This window comes from Aquila chrysaetos, chromosome 6 (genome assembly GCF_900496995.4).
Source record: "Aquila chrysaetos chrysaetos chromosome 6, bAquChr1.4, whole genome shotgun sequence".
In the NCBI taxonomy this organism is placed as follows: domain Eukaryota; kingdom Metazoa; phylum Chordata; class Aves; order Accipitriformes; family Accipitridae; genus Aquila; species Aquila chrysaetos.
In genome coordinates, this window is record NC_044009.1 from 17,990,573 (window position 1) to 18,017,660 (window position 27,088).

General features: G+C 36.7%; 1 protein-coding gene across 5 annotated transcripts in view; it reads left to right on the plus strand.

Moving 5' to 3' along the window:
• Positions 1 to 27,088, plus strand: part of GULP1 (GULP PTB domain containing engulfment adaptor 1) — a 165,505-nt gene that overhangs the window by 73,267 nt on the left and 65,150 nt on the right. For all 5 annotated transcript variants that reach the window (XM_030018370.2, XM_030018372.2, XM_030018371.2 and 2 more), the window contains exons 4-5: positions 5,460 to 5,547; positions 18,706 to 18,767. In XM_030018370.2, the coding sequence (XP_029874230.1) occupies positions 5,460 to 5,547; positions 18,706 to 18,767 (150 nt within the window). The remainder of the gene's footprint in view (positions 1 to 5,459; positions 5,548 to 18,705; positions 18,768 to 27,088) is intronic.

Below are 27,088 nucleotides of genomic sequence, written 5' to 3' on the forward strand. Positions count from 1 at the left end.
CTCCCTCGCTGCAGGCTCTAGGGCCCAGCTCTGCAGGCTGACAGCTCTTGTTTGAGCTCTGCCCTAGTGAGAATATCATCATCTCAACAGCACGGTATCCTTTGGTAGTGGGGAGATGAGAGAGTTAGATAGAAGAGCAGTTCTTGACCAGTTTTCCCCCCTCCTCTGCACGTGTTAAAAAATACAAAAATTAACTTTGGACTTCTGCAGATTTGCCTCCAGCCAGAAAGTGTGCCTGCCACTTGATTCTGGCTAAAGAATGTTTTTGAAAATGTGGAGATTAATAAAACTTTAAAAGTAACACTTTTCAGTGACTGAACGTTCTCCTTTATACTCCATTTGTGCAATTAAAAAGCCCAAGCACAGGCTAAGAACTCAGCTGACAAAGTTGTTCAATTTAGGTGAAGCCCATCTTGAAGAGATATTTTTCCTGCAATTTTTTCTAGCACTAAATTCTGTTTAAATGCGGTTGTGGTTTATATTCCTATAGACTGTTATATTATCGCTTACAATCTTAAAGGACACACATATTTTCATAACCATGAATGGAACTGCTTGCTTCCTAAACATTAAGAAAGGCTGCATGTGAGTGCAGGTTTGGGTCTGCACTGATTTCAGTCCATTGAGGTGTCAACATCTTTTTCTTACGATGTTACTGTTTCAGAGGAGAAAATGTTGTGGCAAGTTAGTGTTTCAGTTATTTGTCATACAAAAGGAAGGGAAGTACATCATGATTATGATGATGTTTATTTGGTTTTGTATATCACTTAATGTAGCCTTTTATCATAATTTTTTCCTTCATTATGTAACAAGTCATATCAGGACAATATTTTCATCGTGTTTTGGTCTAACTCAGAAAAAGAATTTTAAAGCTGTTAACCATATTCCGACGTTTCTCATCTTACCTTCAGAAGTAACTTTATAAGCCTAAGTTTCATTGCAAGTCAATGAATCACACATTCCTGTGTGCTGCGGCCCTTTTGAAAACAGAGTTTAAGACATGTTGTGCTTCATTCTTTAAGAAACGTTAATACAGTATGCTTGAAAGGCTGGGGTCTGAGAGGGGAAAGAATCTGAATCTTCAGATCCTCTGAAGCTAAATTTGGCTCTGTGTGGAAACTCTGTGTGTTTTGAGAGGGAAGGGACAGATTGGACTTTTTTTTTTTGTTAGTTTTTTTTATTTATTTATTAAAGGGAGTGGATGGGTGCAAGTTGGGGCTTTTAGGGAGGTTTTGTTGGAAGAATTCATTGTGGAATGCAAAAGAGATACATGAAAAAAGGTTCAGCCCAGGTAATTGTTATAGCCCATGCCATTCCAAGGGACTGGCTGGGGGTGGGGGGAACCCCAAATAAATCCTGAGGAATACCCAATTTTTAAGAGCAAAGAAGAGACAAATGTGACCAGTTACACTGGTGGTTTGTTTCATCCCCTTCCTAAGTACTCCCTCTCTTGGCTTGACTGAGACAGCTCTAAATTTAGAAAACATACCAAAACACAACATTTCTGAAGGAGCCCACAGGCATTTAAAGATGTCTGTGTGGAAGCTTCGGTGTTGTTTCAGCAGCCAAGGGAGGACTGCGGTTGCTTGTGTTGGAAGCTGGAAGCCTGCCACTCCACTTCCTTTGTTTGGCTTCCTTTGCTACATAAAGCATAGAAGACAGCAACCAACATTATCGTTAGTGTTAAAAAGTAATTATGGAGATGATGATTTCGGCTTCAAATCTTACCACCCTCACACCCCCCAGTCCAAATACCTACAAATGCTTCAGTCGCCAAATCCGCTGTTTCTTTGCAACCCCTGCCATTTTGCAGTTTCCTCCTCACAGCAAGAAGCACCTCGCCATGAAAAGTAAGGGGTTAATGACAGTGAAGACAAAGGGAAAAGGAGATGAAGATGTTTGCTTTCCCCTGTTACTGTTTAAAGTTCGATACAGCAGCTTAAATACTCAACTCTGCATGCCACATGCCCATGTTGCTGTTCAGACTGACAATGTTGTGTGCCCAGGATGTTTGGTTGTTGTTTATATTTTTATTACTGTTAGTTTAATACAATGGTTTTCTAAGGCTTTTCTCTCTCTTTTCTTTCTGTCTCTCTTTTCTCTCTGCCCCAGAGGAAATAACCTGATATAACCCAAAATTTCCCTAGTTTATACCTGTCAGATCTCTTCGTATTTTGTCAGTTAACCATTTTGTGAAATCACGTGGAGGTTTGTTACTTCCTAGTAGGGTCTGGTTTCTGGACAAAGCTGGAGAAAACTCCTAGGAGTAAGGTGGAGGAACATTCTTTATATAGGTGTGTCTTCCTAAGTGATGAGTAACAAAATGGTTTGGTTCACATTCCTATTCCTGAATGCCTCTGATTGTTACAACTGCTTTACCCTTTCTAAACAAGTGGTTTCATAGGAAGGACTGCCCCCTTCTGCACAGGGTCCCCTCTACCATAATGGGTTTTTCTGATTTACGTTTCTTTTGACTTCATTACAAGCTTTTAACAGACTGTTTTGCAATTCGGTTGTGTGTCAAGCATTGTCAGAAAAAAAAATCATATTCTACCAGAAAACCTGTCTAGCATCTGTGATGACAGAACAGCTCACTTGTTCCTAATAGTTTTCTCTGTTGGAATATTGTGAGCAAAGATATCACAGATCTAACCGTAACTTTGCTGCTTACGACAGTCTGATAATACCCTTTTGCCCCAAACCCAACCGAGGAATTTGAAATTAGCCTTGTGGTGTTTGGGTTGGTTTTTTTAAATAGCAAAATTTTATGGGGCATTTAACCATCTGCTTTTTCTGCATCTGAGAGGTTGAAGAAGTTGTTCATATTAGAGTTTCAAGGAATTTTAAAAGCAGTTACATATAGCTAAGTGTGTTTCTTTCCCTGTTTAATAACATTTTCTATGCTAAATGGACATACACTGATTAAGTGTTTTAATACTAGTTGTTGCCTGAGCCATTTCCATATTTTGTTCTATTGAGGTTTTGCTGGAACTGAAATTATGAACGCACTTTTGGCAAAATACTGACCATTTTTAGTTAAGTAGTCAACAAGTTTTGGCTTTTATTAGTGTAGATTGATGGTAGTATGTCCTTGTACATGAGGAAAAAACACATACTGAGTTATGCTGTGTTTTAAACAAAATACTTGAACAGCAATGTCTAGGAATGTGGCCAGCCAACAGCCTCACGATATGTGTGCATAGTCTTTATTTAGGAGATCCTCTACTCAGTAAGCCATCTCAAATATGTTACTTAGTAGTCTCTTGGATGAGGACAGGAATATACCATTTAAAAAAAAAAGGGTTCCAAAAAAGGATATGTTATGATTCTATCATGGAGGAGAACTGAAGTGATTGGTCTAATGCTGTGCAAGACAACTGCCAGAGGTATGTGAGAGGGAAATCATAACTCTGTCTTTTTACTCAAAACTGTTTTCTTCACTGACAAGGTGAACATTCTGAACAAAGTTCTGCCATTGCTTATATATCTTAAGTGAATAAAATAGGCTGCCTGCGTTCCCTGTGAAAGTAAACCTTTAAGCTAAACAATTTGTCAGTTGCTTGAACAGCTGAAATTCTAATGTTCTTCACTGCTTGTTTCTTCATTTAAACTGAATTGCTTGTTGTCATTTACACTGTTGAAAGTCCTACCCTGTGCCTTCCCTGTGAAGAGAACTACTTGCACATTGGCAGCTTTTGGTGAAACTCCCTCACGACCGAGCTATTACTTACTGGAATTCCCCAAGTAATGCCATCGCCCATTCCACTGGCGCTGCTGAAATCATTTCTAGGATTTCAGAGCCCTTATGGGTGTTGGCTGTCTTCACTGACCTCTGTGTATCCACGGCTTTCTGTGTAGCACTGCTGGTAGTGAAGATGGCCAGCGGGAATGGCCGTTGGGTGCGTGTAAGGCTTCTGCAGTTTTGCTGTTAAGAGCCACTGTGTTAGTGTACCAAATGCGTTGTTTCTTGACTTCGTATCAAAATAACTAGATGGAAAGTATATCCTGCTACCTTTGCTTATTTCATTGCATCCTCCATTCTTAAATACTCAGTAAAATCTGTAAAACAAAAATGATCTGCTACATGTACTTGGAAGAGCAAATGTTGGTTGGTTGCACATCTAGGGTACTACACTGTAGTTTAGGTAAACAGAGGTTATTCCTTCATTGTCACAGGATTGTATGGAAGAGAAGTCCTACCACATCAGTGATTATTTGAAAAGAAAATGGAGGTGTTTTTTGGCTGTAATTGCCCACATGTTCTAATCTGAAAAATATCATCTATTTACATTGAAATTGGGATATAATTGCTTTAATTTGTTTTGAAATTGATTATTTGAAAAAGAGGGACAAGCACCACAAAAAGTGTTCGTGAGCTGCATAAAGTATTTTAAATGAATTTGTCAGTCATCTTGATACTGATATTTGAAATACTGGCTTAACTTTTGTTTTTAACAAAAGCAAAGGTAATGTTCTAACTGATTTCAAAGATAATCTGATACCAAGTGCTTTGATTTTCTTTTTTTAAAATTTCTTGTTTTCCTTAATTTTTTTTTTTTTTTTCTTTGACTGGACTGCTTTGAGAGCAGTGAAAGAGAATGGGCACTGGTGCAGCTCTTGGCTGGGAGATCTGAACGGAATGGAAAGGAGTGGTGGGAATATCTTTACATATAGTTGAAAAAGGGAAATCTTTATACTACAAAATGGGATGGTTTTGAACAACGTTGGGTGTGTTGGATGTTAATTTTTTTGGCTGCAAAATGTTGGTAAAGAATAAAATTCTAAAATAATGTTGTGAATAAAAAATTAAGATAAGAATTTAAGAGCGTATCAGTGTGTTTAAGTGAAGAAAATACAGAAATTACTGTACAGTCAGGTGTAATCAGAGGTAGTTGTACTGATAGAAGGCAATTTTTTTAGTATTAAATAATAAAGATAAAAATAATAAGACTCTTCCCTGGGTGAAGAAGAGTCTTTATATTGTGATTTTTGTTTGTTTGTTTGTTTGCTTTCAATGTCAAGCCCAGGTGAAGATGAAAGCATAGCCTGAAAAAATCTGACAGCCTAAATGACACAAAACAGGGCAGTGTAAATGTGAACTGAATGTTTTTGTGGAGTCTTGTAGTCAGTATTCATTTTAAAGCTTTCTTTCCAACGTATTTGTGTGTAGTATTTGTCTTCATGTGTACGTATACCATCTGCTCTGTGTCTATGAAATGTCAGTGAGAAGAGCTTCATAGAAAACTTTAAAATGCCTTTCTGTTTTAAGCACCACTGGACATTTGGACATAAATTGCAATTCTACATTTTTTTCCTCAGCAAAGCACATCTCCCTTTCATTTCTCTGAATTATTTCACAATTCTTAAAATCATTTACATTGCCTTTAATATGAAGATAATGAGCTAACTTTAAATATAATAATGGACTCTTCTGTTTTCTTATGTGTATTGTTCTGCAGGTTGAAGTGGGGGGGAAAAAACAGACCCTGAAACTTCATTGCCTGAATAGATTTTTCAACATGAATCGCGCTTTTAGCAGGAAGAAAGGTAAGTAATTTAGCTTATGGTCCATGGCAGACATAAATATCCTGTATAATTTCTTTAGAATATCAAGAATTATACAGGGAAGCACTTACAAATAATCACATCTAATTAACTAGATAGAAATGGGCAGCCTTCTATAAGATGTACAGAGCAAAACATTGTTGTCTGATAGTTATAGAGCTTTCTGGATTGTAAGACTCATGTTGAATTTCATAATATTTTCTTTATTTGGAGAGTGTGTGTGTGTGTGTATAAAAAATATACACATACTTCCCCCCCACCTTCACACACCAAAGGATGTGCTGGAGGGTTTTAGAACTTCTAAAGAGTTAGTGACTTCTGTATTTATTATATATGTTCATTGGGTTCTTATTTTTTGAGAAGCTATTTTAGAAAACCGTGTTTAATATACTTGAAATATCTCATGCGGCAGAATTTCTCTTAGCTTTAAGATGCTATTCTGAATTTGTAGCAATCGGAAATGGTATTTTTTCCAAAAGAATATCAAACCGCTAAATATTCAGAGTGATTCAAGCTCTTCTGGCATGGCTAGGTTATTTGCTTTTCATGGTCTGTTTATGATTAAACATAAGTTTTTAGATGGAGCATTAGAGATGCAGCTTTTTTTACTGATAGCTTTGTTGCTCTTTTCCCCATTTGTTTTTAACGTAGAAAATATTCAGTACGTCCAATTTCTTTATTTTTCATGTTTTCTTCTAACAATCCTGAAGTGTGATACACACTGAGCTAGAGCTCCTGCTTTAATAAATAGGTGTAAATTCAATTGGAGTAAGCGTGTCTTGTTTATGTGACAAGAATTCCTGCTTTTGGTATCAGTACCAAAGCTGTAAATAAAAGGAATCTGCCATACCTTATACCAACACGAAATGATAGTATCACTGCATCCTTGCATGTCTAGTACATTTACTTGTTAAAGCAAAATGAATCGAGATAACATAAGTAGTCCAGAATATCAGCACATGTAGCTTGGCTGCAAAAGGAAGACACTTATTCACGAAGGGTACAAAAGCAGATGAAGGATCATTTAAAACCCCAGTAGCACGATGGATGCTGAGGAAATAAGCTAAAATCCATAGCCCGTGCTCTTCTTAAAACACTGATGTATTTTCTTGTGTAGATATTTCTAACACCTCTATCAAGAGATCTGTATCTACCAGCTTAATGGTGTTGCCTAGCTTCTTGCAAATAATTTGAGAGACCATTTCAATATTGTTTAATTGTGGATTGATTTATCACAACTGGGAAAGAAGCTTGGGTTTTGTAGATTTTGTTTTGTCTAGGTGACCATATAATTTTTTTTTCCTTTTTTTCTAATGACTTCTGATGATGTTTGAAACTTGGCCTGCCATGTTTCAGAAACAGACCAGTTGTGTTTTATGGGATATTTCCTTGGTGTTTTGACTTGCACCCAGAGCACTAAAATGCTCTTTCACTAATTCTCATTGCCCTTGCCAGTGTCTGCATCTTGCCTTTATGGTCAAATTGTGAAGTTGTATCCTCAGGTATCTGGGATCATTTGAGGGGTCTGGATTCATTCCTTTCTGTTTTCACTTCTTCATAAGAAAATTTTTACTGACCTCACCTAAATTCTTGGAATTTCAGTGTATTCAAGGACATTTACTTTGTTGTTCAGTTGATTTTGTGTGCTGTTCTCTTTACCTCAACAAGAAAAAAGTATCATAAAAGAAGCTAGAATCTGTCGGGCACAATGAAATGCAATTATTGTGGATTCTTAAAAATGATTTAGAACTTGAGCAACCAGAAGAATTAAATACTGTCATCCGGTTTTTTTACTCATAATAATGCACACGACATTTCCATTCTCATATCCTAGGAAGAACGCAGATTTCAGTTAAGCAATCATCAAGAATGAGTAAAAAATACATATTTTTCATTCCAACTGAAGTTCAGAAAAGCTTGGCTGTATCAGCATTCGTGTGTAATAATTGCATTTAAGAACAGGTTCAAACGCGTTCAATTGCTGAACTTCCTTTATAGTATTTCCTGATTTTACTCTGAGACCTCAGAGATAAAACTATTTCCATGCCTGTGTTTGGTGGGGTTGTTTGTGGGTTTCTTGTGTTCACAAGAGCGTGGATATTTTGAAGAGTTAACTACATGAGTGCCATGACTTCCCTAGCAGTTCTCTCTAAATCCAGATTAGTCTCCTGGTGGCTCTGCTGGTAGGGTTTGTGCTAATCACAAGTTTGCATCAGTCTGTTACCTCGGAGCTACATAAACAACGGTCTCAAATAAATAGGATTGTGAGGGGAATTTAAACAGATGTAGGTGGTACTTTCATAATAGCCAAAGATTGTCTGAATTGTGCAGATCTATAGAATAAGTGTCCCCTAATCCTCATTGTCACGATCAGTCTATACTAGCCTTTTAATACAATGCATATAGAGGATAGTAGCTAGTGCCATAGCTCCTTATCTTCTTGAACTGGATAAGCTGGTGACTGGAGTGACTAGGACTGTGCTGTAGTTGCTGAAGAGATCTGTTCTTGTGGCATCACCTGATTCAAGCAATAAAACTTTCCTTCTAAGTGTTCAGTAAGTGATTTCATCGTTGACAGACATTGGTAGAGAAAGCAAGAAGAAAGCATTAAAATCAAGCTTTCTTGATTATATATATATATTTTTTTTTTTTTTTTTAAAGCTGTTGGAGCCTGGATAGCAACCTGTGCTTTCACAAAAGAATTGCAAAGGGAATGTGAGTCACTAGGAGAGAAAGGAAATGAGTTATTTTTTAAGTTAACCCTGATTCTTTAAAGAAAAATGTTTCCCATAGATAGGATGTCTGACATGAGTGTTTATGTGTATTGAGAGAGTCTGTATTATGGGAACAGCAGGTTTGTCCTAAATCAGAGCAATGGTCTTTAAGCACAGACCCCCATTTTCAATATTACCAGTGTTTCATTTTGCAGGAGAATTTTGTACTGCAGATATCATATCTGGAGCAAGTACTTAGTGTAAGTTTATTTTTGAGGGCCGTGGTTTGGGCACGAAACAGCCACTTCAACTGACAAGGTGTGCTGAGTGCTCTAACCTTAAAAACAGCTGGTACAGTCATTGCCTCTCTGACTGCCCGAGATTTAGCACAAACCAGACTTTCTAACCTAGATAGTTTATGTTTGTATTTTAGTTGTAATTATTTTTATTTGTCTGATAGTCATTTTAGTTGAAAGCTTAAGTGATATGCTTAAATCTCAAATTGAATGAAATCAAGCTGTTCATCTTTCATCCTAATAATGACAATTAAAATGAAACAGTGAAAAATAGAAGAAAATGTGAAGTTTAAACAAATTCACCTTGTTTCAGGAAGTACTTGCAGAAGTAATCATAAATAAATGGAATCTTTTAGCAGTCTGAGTTGCAATATCTGTTCTCCTCAGTTAGCCATGAGCTTGTGTAACAGGGAAATAAACTTTATGGGCCAATATTAACAAAAAAGGTAATTTCTGGTTTAAAGCTGATATCAGCACCTGCTGGAGTTGCATGTTTTAATATGAAAAAACTTTGAACAGGTACTAAGTAAAATAGCCTTTCTCTTGACTTAAGTACAAGTTGGTGGGACTACCAATTACATGTGTTATGGAGAAAAATCTCTGTTGCAGAAATATTATATGACTGAACAAACTGTACAAAAGCATACTCTGTTTTCTGTTCATTAATCAACGAGTGCAGTATACTCTGTGGAAGTAGTTTTTATAGTTTGAGTTTTTTTAAGGATCTCTTTCCTTCTCCCACAAAAGCAAATTGCATATGTTCTTGCTGCTTTGTTATTGTGACAAAGCTTGTGAAAACATTTATGTATCTATCCTAGTATTAGGAGCTTGCTCTTGTATGTGATCCAGGATTGGGTCATGATTTCTGAAGAGTCCTCTTAATTTTTCCTTTAATGTCAGGTGTGGTAGCATGCTCACTTTGAAATGTAGTGCAAAAAGTCTGTAGGGCAGATTGAAGTCTGTTCGTCTTGAAATATGTTTGCATCTTGATAATTTCAGTCTCTCTTTTAAGTAGCTTAGGGATATTAATGTAATTTGCCTGTAAGAGATCTTTGTAAATGCTGTATTTTCATGTAAATTTTTCTCATTATAAGTGTTGTGGTATCTAAACTGAATTAGCTATTTGTCCTTAATTTATATGTGATTGTGTGTACAAGTAATTTGTATACGTAAAACAGAAAGTGTTAACTATGGGGGTTTTTGTTTTCGTTTGGTTATTTTTTTAGTGAATGGAGGTGCCTCTCCCGGATGAGTTTGGCACATTTTACTGATTCTGTGGCCTTCCATTCAAAGCCATTAGTATAAGAACTGGTTCATATAAGTAAACAAAAATTAACTAGTATTTGTGGGCTTTTGCCTCATCAGAAGTGTGAAAGAAAACTACTGTTCATCCTAGACAGAGGCACTTCTAAATATAGAATGACTGTAACCCAAATCTGCTGGGAGTAAAAGAGTGAAACTTGTTGAGTGTCTCAAAATACTGACAAAAATGTAGGTACGTATGTCTACTTTGGGCTAAATTTAGTACTGAATTATGCATGAAATCCAGTGGACTTCTGTGAGGTTGTGGAGGGTGTAAATCACAGTTGAATTTAGTTTGTTCTTTATCACACCCCGATGGTCCTCCTTCATCCCAGAATAAATGTCAGCCTTAGTTTACATATGGCACAAAGTTCAATGCCACTGCTGCTATTGTATGTGCGAATCTGAATTTTCTAATGTTTTTTCTCCATACGATAGCAGTTCATAAAATTGGTAATTGGTGCCACATTATCAGCTCATGAGATGTACATGATATTCATAATGCTAAATGGAATATATTGAAGTAATAGCCTGTCATAAATCATAAGTTTCAGCAATAACTTTTCTGTGCAATGGCTTTTTATGAGTCTCATTTAGGAAAGTGTAAGACAGATGCTTTTAATGGGCAGGGTCTGACATATTAAAAAATGCAATCAAAGGTTATAGGATGGTCTTTTATGTGAATGGACTGGCTATAATATGATCTCTATTTTTATAGTAAACTTATGCTGCATTCCAGAGATGACAAATGTTTTATTTTATACTTCTTCTTCTGAATGAGTAGACAACAGGTGAAGCCCCAAAAGGGTGAAGGGGATAAGTATAGTCCTAAAGCAAATACTTTCATGCTGTCAGAGAGTGTATTTCACATCAGCGATTTAAACAAACGGGCTATTGTGTGCTGGACTCCACATCAACAGTAATGATAAAAAACATAAAGAAAGAGTAGATACTCATAGACTTTAAAGGCATATAAGTAGGCACAATCTTCCTCATTGTGGTCTTCAGATATTCTTGTGATTGTACTTTGTCCTTTCATAAAAGCACTCATCACTTTCCAGGAAAAAAACGAAACTAGGTCTAAATCTCCTCCTCTGCCCCCACCCCAAAAGAGCTGCTGCTTGATGTTTGTAGGATTTTTTTAAATAAGAATTTTTTCAAGAGCAAAGTTTGGGAGTAAAAAAGGGCGCTTGTTTGTATACCAAATATTTCTGTATTCAGTTAGTCCCACTTGACGCTAAAATCAGTTATTTTAACACTTTTGTAATACCTCCCCTTAAAGAGGTTTTATGTGTTCTAAATACTGCTCCTTGGGTTTCAAAATGCAGGGTCATATGGAAAACCAATATTCAGTGACCAAGTCCCTTTTTTGGACTGGTAACTGAATATGATTTTTTAAAGTATTGTTTGACTATTATGTTGTTGTCATAAGGCTATGGAGGTACCCTCTCAAGTATGCCAACAATGAGAGTTGAAGGGTTGCTACCCTCATTTGGCAAGGACCAAATTTTCTTCTGGTGGTGGGACAAGGAAGCGGCCAGTCCTGCAGCATGTGTGTGTTTGCATGCATTGGTATGCAACTGTGTATGTATTCATTTATATTCTGAAAGCAGAAGGAACAGATCTAATTTTGTAGGGAAGAAATGATTACAGTATGTCTTTAGAGGATGCATAGCTACAAATGAGGAGTACCCTTTGGAAAATTTCTCTATAGGATTCACGATCTCTATAGGATCACTGCGCAGATAAGCCGAATTTTTCTTCCTGTTAACATGAGAATAGGAGGATAATTTCCTATTGGCTATTTTATCTGCATTATCTTCGGAAAGGTATTGCAGAAATAATCTTATCTATCGCCGCCTTTAAGGAATATTCTAGGCAAGTTAACGACGGTATTTAGCCCAATAACTATTTGTTGCTTCTGCAAAACCTAAGGAGCTCCTTTCAAGAAAGTATGCGCACTGCTTAACCATAAAGCCCTAAATACTGACTTTAGAATGGGAACAGCATTGAAGGAATCTTAAGCTTTTTTGGTTTCTACCTTATTAGAATGTATGCAGCCTCATTTACAGAATGTTAAATGATTCACACGCACTTTGGCAAGCGTATCTTTTGAGATCTACAAGTTAATAAATTCTTGAAGCTGTTACTAGTGTACGATGTAGAGTTCTTGTCCAAGTGTACTATTACAAATAACCTCCCCAAGCTACAACCTAAATGCTTGAGTTACATAGGTACGTTGCTAGTTAACTGGCTGAATGTCTAATTAAAGACAAGTTGTATTATTCTCTGTGAAATAATTTGGATGTGTACCAACCATACTTTGATAGGAATCACAATGACTGCTTCATTTTATAGGACTTTGTCATATAAAACTGTCGGAAAATGGCAAAGAACATTCAAAATAAGTCACTCAGGAAAATACTATTTTGTGAAATCAAATCCTTTAGGTACATAAAAGGGTGTATGTTAGGTACATAAGCAAGAGGAAGCTACAGAGATGCATATTGTAGTTGTTCTGAATGGTTGCTGCCATTCCATTCTACTCTTTCCTGTTTATTGACATTTTAAAAAAAGTTCCAATTAAACTTTTCTATTACATTATTTTAATCGTCCTGAATTAGAAAATTAAAATTCTATTTTAACTGTAATGAGATTTACATTTCTGTTCCTTTTCCTTTGTTTTGCCGTACCAAACTGACACACATAATGTTCGTACTTTAACAGTTTGAAATTCTTGAAAAACTTGCCTTTTTTGACAGTTTTTGACAAGCTTAATTGATACTTTTCCAAAGTTATTTATAGTTTTACTGGAATAGTTGACTGAACTCTGACTCCAGAAGTGAAAGGTGGAGTTGGAGGTTTGATCTGCACATACTTTTTAGTGAAAACTTGTGAAAGTGTGATCACTTAAGATAAATTATGCTATATCAGTAATCTCTTTTTCAACTTCAACTAGAAGCTTTTATCAAAGACACAGTGTAGCTCTTCTTGTGGCAAGAAGATGTAAGAAGTACTGGCTAAATAGCTCAGAGTTTGGGTTTTTTTTCTTCTTGTTTTTCCCTTTGATTTAGGAAGGTGAACTTGTTAAAAGTTCTTAACAACAACAAATTAGAAGTGCAAAAGCAAAGGTTTGCTAATCACTGGTTAGTTGCACTAATACGTTATTTTGATCCTATTTTCCTTTCTTGTCAAAACCTACATACTAGCATCTATATCTTAAAAATATATGCTATAAAATGCATAGGTTATGCAGTTACTATTGGAGGAAATGCAAATACTAGACTTTTTTTTCATTTTGTAACTATGCGAACCCAGCATTCTATGATATCATTTTGCTATTTTAGTAATCAGCTGTTTAAAACCATTCACAAGGTCCTCAATATTATGAGAGAAGAACACAGAAAGGCAAAGTGTTCTGCAAAGCTCTCTCTCTTCTAGGGATATACAGCTCTGTTGTCTTGGCAAAGACGAAATATGCCTCCAAAGAACATTTTATGTTTGGGAAAAAAAAAAAAAAAGACAGAAAAAGAAATAACAAAAGTAATTATTTTTTAATTATGTATATTGATGGATATTTGCATATATGTGCTTAGGGCAGAACCTGACTCATAATTTCAATTGCTTAATCATAGTAACCTGGTAATAAGTTTAAGAAATTACTGTTGTTAGACACACAGATTGTACTCAGTCATTCCTCTAGAAGGTGGTTGGAGCAAAACTGTAGCTGAATTGTAGAAGAATATGGGTAGACTTATGTTTGTTAATAATGTTTAGGTATTGCATTTAGGTGAAAAGTCTGGTAACTAGCATTAAGTCTCATGGCTCAGTGTATCAATTCATTCATTGCCTGCAGTAGTCAAGAAGACAGATTCTACCTCGTTGTCTGACTAGCATAAGCGAGGTTTGTGAAAACACGCCTGTTTCTGTTGCTGTGCAGGGTAAAGGAAATGATTTAACAGGGTGACAATTCTTGTATGTCCCATTGTGAAGGTTTTCTTTATTTATACAAAAATAGATGATCTAGGAAAAATGAAATACGTAGATACATATATACACACACTGAAGCAAATAAGCTATTTTCCCTGAGGCATTAATACCTAGATGTAGCACTGATCTTGTGGGATGCTGTCTTCTTCAGGTGACTTATTAGGCTGCTTGTCATAAAAGATCTTTCTTTCCAGCAAGTTTTGTAAAGCAGGAAGAAAAGACAGTTCCAAGATTTCTTCTCTTCTGTTAGCAAGGAAAACATCCATTGATGTCAAAGAGATTTTGATTCAGTAAAGAATAAAGACTTTAGTTTTCACCTTCCAGAAATGACTGTATTTTCACTGTGGCACTAAAAAAAAAAGTTAAATCAGAGTCTTTCTCTGTTCATCATATTAAATGGAATGGCCACTAGGTCTCATATGCTTTGATAAACGCTTTGGAAACATAGTTAAGTAGAGCCACTTTAAGCATGCATGAATTAATGAGAGTGGGGTTTAGGGAAGCAGTTAACTAAACTTGCACAATGTTGAGCATTGTTTTGCCATTTAGAAAGTAGTTCATCAATGCCTCTCTACTAAATCCATTCTGTAATATCTGCGGGCAGTAATGTGTGGAGAAATTAATTTCAAAGGGAGAACAATTTCTTGGCACTGTTATTGCTTTCCTTTTTGGTAGATAAATGGTCAGCTGTGCTGTTATCTAACCTAGTGTCATCCTCCACTAAGTGCAGCACAGTTGTTCTGGATACTTTATGAAATCCCCGAGTCTATTGACTTCAGCGTGTGATTTGTCAGCACGTTCCTCTTCCCCAGCTCTCCCCAACACCGCTGAGGCCTCTGAAATGGCTCACACTGGTGCTCCTAGATTGTGTGATGACCAAGCATTTGATGTGAAATGCAGACTGTAAAAGAATCTTTCCTTTATAATGGAAAGGGGCTGGCATGATTCAAGGGGGACTAGAAAAGAATGAAGTCGCAATTCCAAGCAGTTAATTCTCTGACCATGAAAGTGCCCAACCCCCTGCCTCCACCCTTGCAATTCAGTCTGTCAAACCCTGGGGTCTTCCAAATGTTAATTTTATGCACTTTTCCCAGTGCCCTTAGCAGACTAGTGCATGCTGGCGGGTAGCAAAACCTAAGAAGCTCTCACCCAAGTCCAGTTCTCTTAAAAACTAGAAGGGATGCTGTGCTGGTGCTACAGGGGCTCTCTAAAAGCCTGTGCCGCACAGTTAGCATGCCATCCACGTGAGGAGGAGTTCTGTAAGGCTACAGGATTACTGACTCGGTTTAAGCAGGGCTGTGGCTTACCCTGTGCCCTTGAATTCTGAACGGTGATCCTTTTCCCCACCTTTTCTCCCACACAGTGCCAGTATGTTTGGCAAAACCACCATATAGTCAGGGTTTTACCTCCTAGAATCTCGCATACTTCATTTAAGCTAAACTCTACTTGGGTGTTAATGGACTTTGGATGGCTCAGACTCATAATTCTCAAAAAATGATTGGGCACTTCCTTAAACTTTAATGTAAATATTAAGGCAACCTAGATTAAGAGCTTCAGACAACATCTAAAATAAGTGTAGTTTTCATGTGGAATGATAGCACAAGTCTCTTTTCACTTTCTACTACTGTTAGATGCATGCAGTTGTCAGTTTTGGTTTTATCTAGGCTTTTGGTACTTTCTTTAGGACTTACTGTTTTAATTATCTATAAAGTGTCTAGAACTCTTGCTGCTATGTAACTAATAAAATAATAATATGAACTGTGATTTTCACTGTAGGGTTTCGTATTTTCTTTGTTGCTTTAGAATGAATAATTAAGTACAAAGCTGTGAAAACCCGTTTAAAATTAATTTAAAAAGTGAGGGATCACGCAAACCACAAGCCACATCTACATCAAGTATTTAAACGAATACCTGTTTTCTAGGTTTTCTTTTTTCATATTTTTCTGGTTTATTGGATACAAAATGTCTGATACTTGGTATTTCTCAACTGCTGTGAAATCAAACTAACTGTAAGCAGTATTTCAAGCAGCTGCTGAGAGTGGCGTAAGTCCGAAATCAGAGCTTACAATTCAGAAGGGAATGCTGGTAACAAACTTCCCTGTAATAGCTTGCACGATTTTTTTGCATACCTTTGCTATCAATGTGAATTTTACCTTGTATTGATTTTGTTTAGTGTTAAGAGTTCTTTCAAAAGTGCCAGCGCGCTGTAATTATTACCTGCCTGTGGGAAATGGGCTTCCAGTGTCAATGGAAAACTTTAATACCTATGTCACAGTGTCTGCAGATCTACATCTGGATGTTGGAAATGCTGTTTGCTGACTAGTTTCAATCAATGGCACAAGAATCATAGAATCCAGGCATCTTTTTGGTCCCCTGCTAAGTTACTGATTTCCTTTTGAGCTGAGAGTGCCTGTCCATATTTCCTAATCTTCCCCCTAACTAGGGGTACCAACAGTTACAGAAACACTTTCCTAGCAGCGTTATTCCTTGCTGGAATCCCTATGGCATTACAGTTGGAGGCTGGTAGGCAAGTGGATAATTTCACAAAAACATTTAAAGTAAAGCTTTGTACCTAATAATAATGTTGGGAAGATTACCAGCTGCTGAATTAAGACTGCTGAACTAAGCATTTCAAACTTGGCTCCCAAATTCATTCACTTTTTTTCAGATTTGAACTTGCCCTGCTTGGGGATGGGAAGAACAGAGGAAGAAGCATTTGCAAGGAATAGTTAGTTTTACTGGTACCTGTGTAGTCAATTGTCTGCCTGTAAAATTGCTGTAGAAGCTACAGCCCTATTGCTTGTTTGTGCTAGTACTGGACACTGAAATGAGTAGAAAACTGTTTGGTTTGGGTTTATTTGTTGTTATTTTTTAAGAGATTCAATGTTTTATTTTGTAGCATTTTTATTAGATTTTCCTTTACGTCTTTATAAATATGCTGGTATCGTGCTGAAGCTAGTAAACAGTTGACGTGTAAAAAATGGGGAAATAAAGCACTGACATTAACAATGTGAATGCATATTTCGGACTTAAATTTGCACTGTGCAGGTCTTTGCTGCAGTAAGCATGATGGGACAGAGAGCAGTCCTGCCTTACGTGCCAGCTTCCTCTGTGTCTGGGACTTGCAGTCAAGCCCCACCACCAGTCTGCTCGCCTGGCCTTCAGCAGTGCACTGACTTGAAATAGAATGCTTATGGTTATCTTTTGGGTTGTCAGGCTTTATTCTAACATTCCTAATTGACACCAATTGTTATTTTTTACTTGTGGGTAACATCAGCTTTTGATATTGTACTCAAAATAGAGATCAGGTTTCAGGTCTTAAAACATTCTGGGAAAACGAGTGTGGTTCTCTGTTCCGGTATTCCAATCACAAGCCACAATTGAAAGGAAGAGCCACTTCAGTGCATAATCGTACTCTTGGGAGCTGCTGAATGGACAAATCATGCTTCCTTAATTAAAAAGTGATAATATCACTTTTCACTAATGGACCTGAACATTACTGTCATCTAGAATGAAATTTGCTTAAAGAAAAAAATTCCCTCCATCTTTGCAATTTTCATCCTGTTACTGTGGTGACTATGGTGAATATCCTGTTTAACTGTTTTCTTGCTTCTGTATATTCAGAAATATTTAGTTATTGGTTTAGTGTCAACAAATGTCACAGCTTTTGCTCATGCACAGTTTGAAGTGAACAAGGTTTTATTGTTGTTCTGTGTAACTAACAAAAACCTTAGTAACTGCTATAACTGTAGCTCCCATTAAAGGTGAAGGGAATTGTCTGTGAATATCCAAGGGTATAATTTTGCTTTGAGGAGTTATTCTGTTACTTAATTCAATAAAGTTCCAGATTTATGACTTTAATGCTAATTAAAAGAGGAGTAGTCTCATGTTAGAAACTACTACTAAATATTGATTGTGTGGAGTGTAAAATACTATTTGGTGTAACTGAATCCCTCATGCAGTTGGTAATACAATTTAGTGTTTTGGAATATCGTACTTTTTTTTTTTCTTAAATGCTTTCCAACCAGAAAACTTTGAAAAACTGTTTTCTAAACTTCTAATAAAAAGATTTTTTTTTTCTAATGTTTGGAATCCCACCTTAAATTATGTAGAACACTAAATGGCCATTAAAAAGGAGGAGGGAAGATGTATTTCACAAATAATGAACTCATCATGTCACCATATGAAACGTACGGTGGGAAAAGACAGACAATAGCGCAGTCTTGTGATGTGAAAATCATTAAAAGGAAAATATACAAAATCATATAGGATATGTAAGGAAAGATTAAAGAAGATCTGAACTTCTGAATCAGTTACCACAATCCAACTTGCTTCTATTTTCTTGTAGAAGGATTAGGGCTTTTTTCTATCAGTTATCACTCTGATAATTTTTCCAAAATAATTTCCTTTGTCCCTTTAATCTCTTGATAATTCATCAAAAAAAGCACTTAATTAATCAAAACCCCATCATTAGAAGCACAACATGTGGTCAGTGCTTTGAACAACAACAGCAGGATACAGAAAATATCCATCTGAGGCAGAAACAGCAAGCAACCTTAGACCAATAAATATATTTGGGGGGAGGAGTTTGAATTCTTATGGTAAATCAAGTTGGTTAAAATGGGAAATGTGCCCAAGAGAAGTAACCGGTTCTTTCCTGTAAATGTTTGGGAAGTTGTGAGATATACTGCATTTACCTCCAGCCCCAATAACTATTTCAGACAGATACTTACCTGAGTAAAAGGAGGGTTGTTGATGTTTTCCAGGTAGATACTGTAATAGTTAAATTAACAATTGAATAACCTATTCAGTGCTGCTTTTGTTTTGCTTTTCTGTAGACAAAACATGGATGCACACTCCTGAAGCCTTATCAAAGCATTATATTCCCTATAATGCAAAGGTAAGAAAATATGAAGTTATTTTGTCCTCTTACCTTTAGAACATGCCATGTTCTATATTGCTTTTTATTTGAAAACTACAGAGACATGCATTTGCCAAATGAAGTAGCGAAGAAAAACTTAGTCTGTTTTGCAGATGAAAAATTTCTGTTTCTTAAATAGTGGCAAATTGATTCTTGTTCTGAATTATTTGATGGTTTTCTAGAAAGCAAACCAGTGTTTATTTTCTGCTTTATGCTGTTTCCTTTTAATGGATGCTAAATGGACGGAAATTTTCAGTGCAAAGGAATATAACATCAGGCTGCATGCTTATAGTGCTATAAAAATTAAAATTAATAGCACAAACTTCTTTTGAACAACAGCAAAGGCAATGAGTAACAATCCTATCTGCTGGATCTATTGAAACGTCAAATACTCTGGAAGTATGGTAGAAGAATAATGGAATTTTTGCACAGTAAAAACAGAAGACTTACTCATGCTTTCTTATCCCAGTTACAACATAGTTCTACAATAGTATTTCAGTTAGTCTAATGACATCTGTTCACAGGAAATGCATCTTCTTAAAAATAACAGCTTAGAAAATGGTTTGCTAAAAGGAGGAGGGAATACACAATAATCAGCATAATTCAAGAGTAAACTGAGTAATTGGCTATTGCTTGCCTAAACTGGGAGGATAATTCAGTAAGATTCCATAGTTGTCTGTTCTGGATAAAGTTCTCCTATGATTGGTATTTTTTAATATGAAAATAAAAATTATTTCACAGGCCAGGACTCAGTTTCTTATGCTGGTATTCTCTGCTATTGTTTTTGCAATTTTCTTTTGCTTAGTATTGCCACAAAGTGAGTAAGTGTTTGTAGTGGAAATTTCAGTCTCATTCTGCTAGTTGCCAGGTGAACGTGTTTTTATTCTGTGTGCTTTCAGACTGAATTTTTGACCAATGCCAGACACCTTGGCTTTTATATTGCAGTTTTTGAGAGGGAGGAATAATTGTTGGGGTAACTGTGCCATCTGTTTTAAGAGTAAGCTGAAGCTATGAATTCTGTTAATGCACTGAACAATGTCCATTTGTTTGTGGTCTTTACTTGAAGAGAAAGAAGAAACCTCCCTCATCTTTCATGTGTCATTGTCTTTTTTAAGAGCATTTCTCATGAATAAGTGTCAGTTCAGATACACAGAAAAAATTTTTAGAGTAAAGACGACGGTGATAAGATGGTGATAACTGTAGAAACAACATCAACAGCTTCTGGGGGAGAAGAAAGGAATAGGGGATTCCTATGCAAAGGAAGTCTGTTCTCAGTCTTATTAGAAAGACTCTTGGTCCAAAAAAGTCTTTCCTTTTATTTAGGCTAATATATGCCCAAGTGTCCTGTCTAAGTCTGCTCCTGTTTAATGTGGGTTCTGACCTCACAGGGCCTGCTCGACCTCGGTGTTGCTGCCTCTAAGGTCTGTTAGAATAGTTGCAGGAAGCTGCAGTGTATCAGAATGCTTCCAGGAAGCTGCAATGCACTATAGTATATATGTTTAAGAAAAAAAAGTTACCCATTTTTTATTTGGATCACAGTAGAAAATTATTATTTAGAACTGTCAGTTATTTGATTCATTATTCCAAAGCAAGTAAAAAATTGTTATGGTCTGTAAATGGAGTCTAAATGGTGTGGGGTTTCCACATTGCTTTTTTTATTGAGACCTGGCATAAATTTGCATAGGTTTTATGAGGTTAGCTGCCATATGCAGACATAACAACATTATTAAATCTAGATGATGTTTCCACCTCAACTCTCAAGTACCATTTTCATTAAGTTTTGCAATATTTTTCTTTTTAAGAGGAAAGCATGTATCTATTAGTACCTCATTTGGGTTTTGTAATGTTTTGATTTTTAACTAAAATATCCCATTGATTTCATATCTTGGAACTACATTGTGAAATAATGATTAAAAACTCAGAAAGCATTCACAAAGCAAGTATTGCAAAAGACTCATTGATTATTTTTTTTTCAAATGTTCATATTGTTCCACTTCCAATTCTGTAACATTCTATTCATGTAACTTTTATATTTGTTGGGAGGAAGAGGCAACACTTTATCTGATTTATTTCACAAGGTAATTATGTGAGTGAAGAATGACATATTCAGAAAATCAAATCAATTTGATGGAAAGCAATACCAGAGATGTTCTTTTTCCCTGGGCAAGTGAGCTGTGTTCTGCTACATAGTTTTTTGAATGCAAATTACTGTGTATGAAACATAGTGTTTTCTCTTCTTTGTAAGACACAAAAATCGTTTCTCTGACACTAATCTTCTGAGATGATCAGAAAAAGGAGAGCTTACTAAGAACAACTGGAAAAGATGGGATTTTGTTTGTTTACTTGTTTCCTAAGACATCTTTAAGAATTAAAGAAAGCTTGTTGATAAAATGCAGTTCTTGAGTTGACTGTTAGCTTACTAAAAAAAAAAAAATCCTAGCAAAGTTAACTGGAAATTTGAAGAACCCTGCAATATAGACAACTGGCCTTTTTTCTACAAACTGGAGAGGACTTTTTAATAGAGAATTAGTAATGTCTTGTATCTCTTAGGACACCCTCAGGATAATTGATGGCAATAATCCTCTTTGCAAGAAAATATGAGCAGAGTTGTTTCTTCTGGAAGTAAAATCCAGGAGCCACTAGTCTCATAAGGATGCTCTTAAATGTAAAAGCATCTTGATTTTTCTCTCTCCTTTCCAGCATACCCAGTCCTCATGGTACTTGCTATTTTGAAATTTGCTGGGGTTTAGTGTGGTTTGGTGTATTGGTGTAAGTTGATGGAGGTCTGGGGTTTGGGTTTTTTGTGGGTTTTGTTGTTGTTTTGGGGTTTTTTTTGTTGTTGTTGTTATTGTTGTTACTACTGTTGGTTTGGGTTTGTTTTGGTTGTTTTTTGTTTTTTTGTTTTTTAAATCTTACTGATGTCCCCAGTCTTGGTCTTGCAGAAGGCACTGATAATAAGACTCCACACATTTCAGTGTGCTCTGTAGGTGAAATCTGGGCCTACTGAAGTCAGAATTTTGCCATCAGTTTATGATCCTATATTTTTCTTGAATATATCCCTCCAAATGAAAGCATATTGGCAACATGGACAGTGGGATTGAGTGCACCCTCAGGAATTTTGCCAATGACAACAAGCTGAGTGGTGTAGTTGACACACTGGAGCGAAGGGATGCCATCCAGAGGGGCCTGGACAGGCTTGAGAGGTAGGCCCGTGCAAGTCTCTGAAGTTCAACAAGGCCAAGTGCAAGGTCCTGCACGTGAGTCAGGGCAATCCCAAGAACAAATACAGGCTGGGCGATGAGTGGATTGAGAGCAGCCCTAAGGAGAGGACTTGGAGATGTTGGTTGATGAGAAGCTCAACATGACCCAGCAACGTGCCAACCATATCATGGGCTGCATCAAAAGAAGTGTGACCAGCAAGTCAAGGGAGGTGATTCTCCCCCTCTACTCTGCTCTTGTGAGACCCCACCTGGAGTACTGCATCCAGCTCTGGCGTCCCCAGTACGAGAGAGACACGGACCTGTTGGAGCGAGTCCAGAGGAGGGCCATGAAGATGACCAGAGGGCTGGAGCACCTCTCCTGTGAAGACAGGCTGAGAGAGTTGGGGTTGTTTAGCCTGGAGAAGAGAAGGCTCTGGGGAGACCTTACAGCAGCCTGCCAGTACCTGAAGGGGGCCTGCCAGGAGGCTGGAGAGGGAGTTTTTACAAGGGCATGTAGTGATAGGACAAGGGGTTATGGCTTTAAACTGAAAGAGGGTCGATTTAGATTAGATGTGAGGAAGAAGTTCTTCACTGTGAGGGTGGTGAGGCACTGGCACAGGTTGCCCAGAGAGGTTGTGGATGCCCCATCCCTGGAAGAGTTCAAGGCCAGGTTGAATGGGGCTTTGAGCAACCTGCTCTAGTGGAAGGTGTCCCTGCCCATGGCAGGGGGGTTGGAACTAGGTGGTCTTTATAATCCCTTCCAACCCAAACCATTCTATGATATTGGTTATGTAATTTTTTTTCAAAAAAGAGAATTTAAAATCTTGGTAGTATATTTTCAAATATGGAGATACAGGACTTATTTAGATGTAGTAGCATGGCAATTTTCATGTTACCAGGATATTAAATGCTAAGGCAAACTGAAATTTCTCTTCTGTATCATCTTCTTTCTATAATGTTCCATAATGAAGAGCAGATGTTTCTGTTATTTTCCATACTGTAGGGAAAAAAAGTTCTCTTTTGCCCTTAAGTTAATTCTCTTGATTTTAGGCCAGTTTCCTTTCTCCAAAAGAAAAGTCATCAAAGTCTGACTGTATAATGGAATTTGACTGCAACCTTAACAATGGACTGATTATTGTCATCACGTAACTGATACCCTGAGGGGTGTCTTTCTGCTAATAAAAAATTGCCACTGCCCAAACCAGCAATGTTTACTATGTCTAATATGTTGTAGTAAATTTTATATATATTCCCTTTTATAGTTACCTGGCTATTTTTTGGCTTATATCTAATTTTCACATGCACGTCTTTCAATTTGCAGATTAGAGTTTCTGCTTTGCAAGCCTGGTGTTTATGTTGGCTACTAGTACACTATGGAGTCAGTAGCTTTGACCTTAGACGAGGCTGAAGAGCTGCTGTTTTACATAATAACATGATGGCATGTTAAACCCTTGGGAGTTTATTTTACCAAGAGATGTGATGGCTTCCTAGTGCTGAGACAGCTACTGTCCTAATGTTTACTTTAGACTTATTTTAAAACTTTCTATATTGTCATATACATAGCTGTGATTCTTGATAAAGTTTAATTTTGAAACTTTGAAGATAAATGAGCAAAGCTTTCCCAAAAAAGACTGTTAAACATCCCTTACTTTGTATTATTGTGGGGTTTTCATGACAATTAATTGTGAGTTGTTGTGCAGTTTCATGGATGATCTTTCTTCTCAATTATTCAATATATATCTTGGACCTGTATTGCAACTGTAGGCAAGGATGGGGAAAAAAAAAAGGCATTATTAATAAATACCCTGCAAAAAGACCTCGCTTGGCAGTACCTAGTAGTATTAATCTTCACTGCAGTACAATAAACAGAGTTTAGTTAGGTTTTCAACTTTATGTCATTTCTTATTCCCTCAAGTTTTTTATCATTGAGGAATGGCAGATCATGCTTTTCTGGAGCAGGCATTTTGGAAAAGAATTTTAGGTCAAAAATACCGTGATGCTTCTAATTGATATAACTACCATAGCAGGGCTTTAGGTGCAATTATGTCTTTTGAATATCTGCATATCGCTATCATTAGTGTATCGCTATCATTATCAAAGCCGTGTTTTCATGGCATAAACTGCTCTTCTACTACAAATTCTTGTTGCTATAGCTATACTAGCAATTTCTCTTTTTCTATCCAGTCAGCATACTACAGAATGATCATGGTTTTGTATCAGTAAAAATAATTAATGAAAAAATATCAAAGGGAAAATTACGTATAGATTTGCCAAGTAAACAGAGATACAAGACACGGTATTGAAAAGTATACTTAAATTCATGTGGTGAAGTTAGATATAGCGAGATATTCCAAACGGAACATGAAAATGTTGAAAATTAGAAACTAATGAAATAGAACAGGGCATTACAAGAAATAATTCATTTTCCTACAATGAATTTATTATAATTAGAATTAATAACTTAATTCCAATTAACTTTTATTAGAGTATCAAAATGTCTTGGATGTAATCATAATTAATTTAGTGTTTAAACACAAGAAAAATGAGTATTGTAAAAAGATCCAAATGAAATATGAAAGCAGAAAATTATAATTTTACAAGGAAATACATATCTGAACTTCTTGGTTATTTCTGATACATTACAGTCATTAAACTTGGGGCTCATTATACCAAAGATGAATAACCATGTAAATAAAACCTAAAATATTTAGAGTCTGCAAGGGGTACCATCAACAGACTTCCCTGCTTCAGGGAAATGGACCTACCTATTCCATCTTGCTTACAGGATTACATACTTAAAATGGGAAAAGGGTAGGAGAGGATAGCATTATATCCACAAATACCCTACAAAATAAATGACTGTGATGCAGAAGGATTGTATCTAAACTTTCAACAGCAGCAAACATCATCTCATGTAAGTAGCTGAAGGAGGGGAGCTGCATTTTAACTGTTCAGCATGAAGTAGTTTCAGGTGTTGTCATTTGTCTCTGTGAAAACTGGTGAGTATTTCAGCTTCCCTAAAATCTGAACATTTGTTAGTTCCTCAGAAAGCTCTGTGGGATACTGAGTGCTTTTGAGAAGCTGTCAGTCTGTCTCAGCTGAGGTTGCAGAGCCAGTTTGTAAAGGGGCAAGAATTAACTCTGCACCTCCTGAGTCTTGGTCCAGTCTTTTGAACACAATCCCACCCCTCACTTTCCGTCAATAGTGTATCACTGGACAGTAATGGAAGTTGAATAGTATTTGCAGACAATTTTATATCTCATCTACATATGAATGCACACAAGTTCAAAGACTGTATGAATGCATGTTGCACATGCTCGAGTAGCCCACAATGGCCCCTACATGTCAGCACGTCAAGATCATTTTGCAAGAATTAGTAGTCATGTGGCTTATGGTATCTGTGTGCATCTGCACCTAGAGTTTTGTCTTTCATATCCATTTACTATTGCTTCTCTGAAAGCTTTCAAAAATGTGACTTGTTTATAATTGGAGTACTTGTATCTTTTGTGACTGAACACTGGCTGAGAAGTTTAGAAGAATTTGCGGAATAGCAACAGCATGGTTTTGATGTGTGTGTGGTCTCTTTCCAGGTGTCTATAGCCCTCTGCCAATTATGTGTAAAATACCCAGCTGCATAACTTCAGGCTCTACAGATCACTCTTATTCTGCAGAAGATGACCTGCTTCCAGAAAGTAATCAGGATTTCTTTCTTGAGGTCCATTTGTGTGTAGCTTGCACAGAGAGTATAAATGCAAAGAAGTGTATCATTTTGAGGCATGTACATGAGACAGAATGCTTAGACCCAAGTAATTCAAATATGGCAAGGTGGTAAACACTTGCAGAGTGGAGGGGTAGGGATGAGAAGTGGTTTATATGCGGATGCTACAGGTACATATACTGCTAATTCTGCAGTGTAGTAGATGAGTACATATATGTACTGAAAGCAGAGACAGGATTCATAAAGGTACTTCACATAATGCCTAACTTTTAGTTTACAAATATTACAGCTAATTTTAGGCAAATATGAACTACAGTGAGTGTAAGGGCTGATACCCTTTTTGGTTTTGTCCACCCAGCACAATTGGAGTGTTCTATTGCAAAGTCCTCCCCAGGTGTGTGGGAAGACTGTGCAATAGCGTGGTTGCTACCACAGAAAATAGCCTAGTTGCTGCACCCACTCTACAGCTGTACCTGGCATGGCATCATCATTTGACCGCTCAGCACTAATAAAAACCAAAAAGGGTTTCAAAAATTTATGTTTCAAACTGAAAAAATGTAAGGCACTTTAATATAATGTATAATGTTTCACCTCTTTTCCTCTCTCAGGAAAATCAATCAATAGAGCACATGTGTTTTAGTGAAATATTTTTGGTAGATTCTAGTAAAAAAAAAAACAAACAAAACCCAACAAAAACCAATGAATTTAATTGTGGGAGTGAGATAAAAAATGTTGGTCATGTTTTTCAATACATTATGAACTGCAGCTGAAAGCCCAAACAGTAGCTTTTGATCTATTCTCCAGAGCTCTCATCTTCTCTCTGGTTCTGCTTCTGATACCTTGGTCTCTTCATAAGCTCCATTTTGCTTGAAATGTCTAAGTACTGGATGACATACTTCAGTTACAAGTGTGAAACAAATTTGCAATGCAAATAAGAGATGGAAGCTATGATTTCATGGCAAGAAGAAAAAATAGATCACACCAATTAATGGCAGTGTGTGCAGCATAGGGTCTGAGAAGTATTTTAAGTCCCTTTCTCAGTAATGTATTAAGGAATATATTAAAACTGTGTGGTGAAGCAGGATAGGGACAGAACCCCTAGTCTGCATTGAAGCTGGTCTGTAACCTACCACAGCCCTCGAGTGCTCCCTGTTGTGAGCAAATTTTAAATTTCCTTTGTATCCAAGCAGTTTGTTTCTCTTGCATAGATTGCCTTCACTTCTACTCTTTTTAGCAACCTGGCTGCTTAATTACAGTCTTTTTCCTCATCTCTGACTTTGAGTAGTCTAAGTTTCAGTTCTCTCATCAGGAAAAAATTATTTTTAAACAGCTAACAGCTTTAGACACATTTTTTGGTAGAAAGTTCTGGAATCAGTTATTTG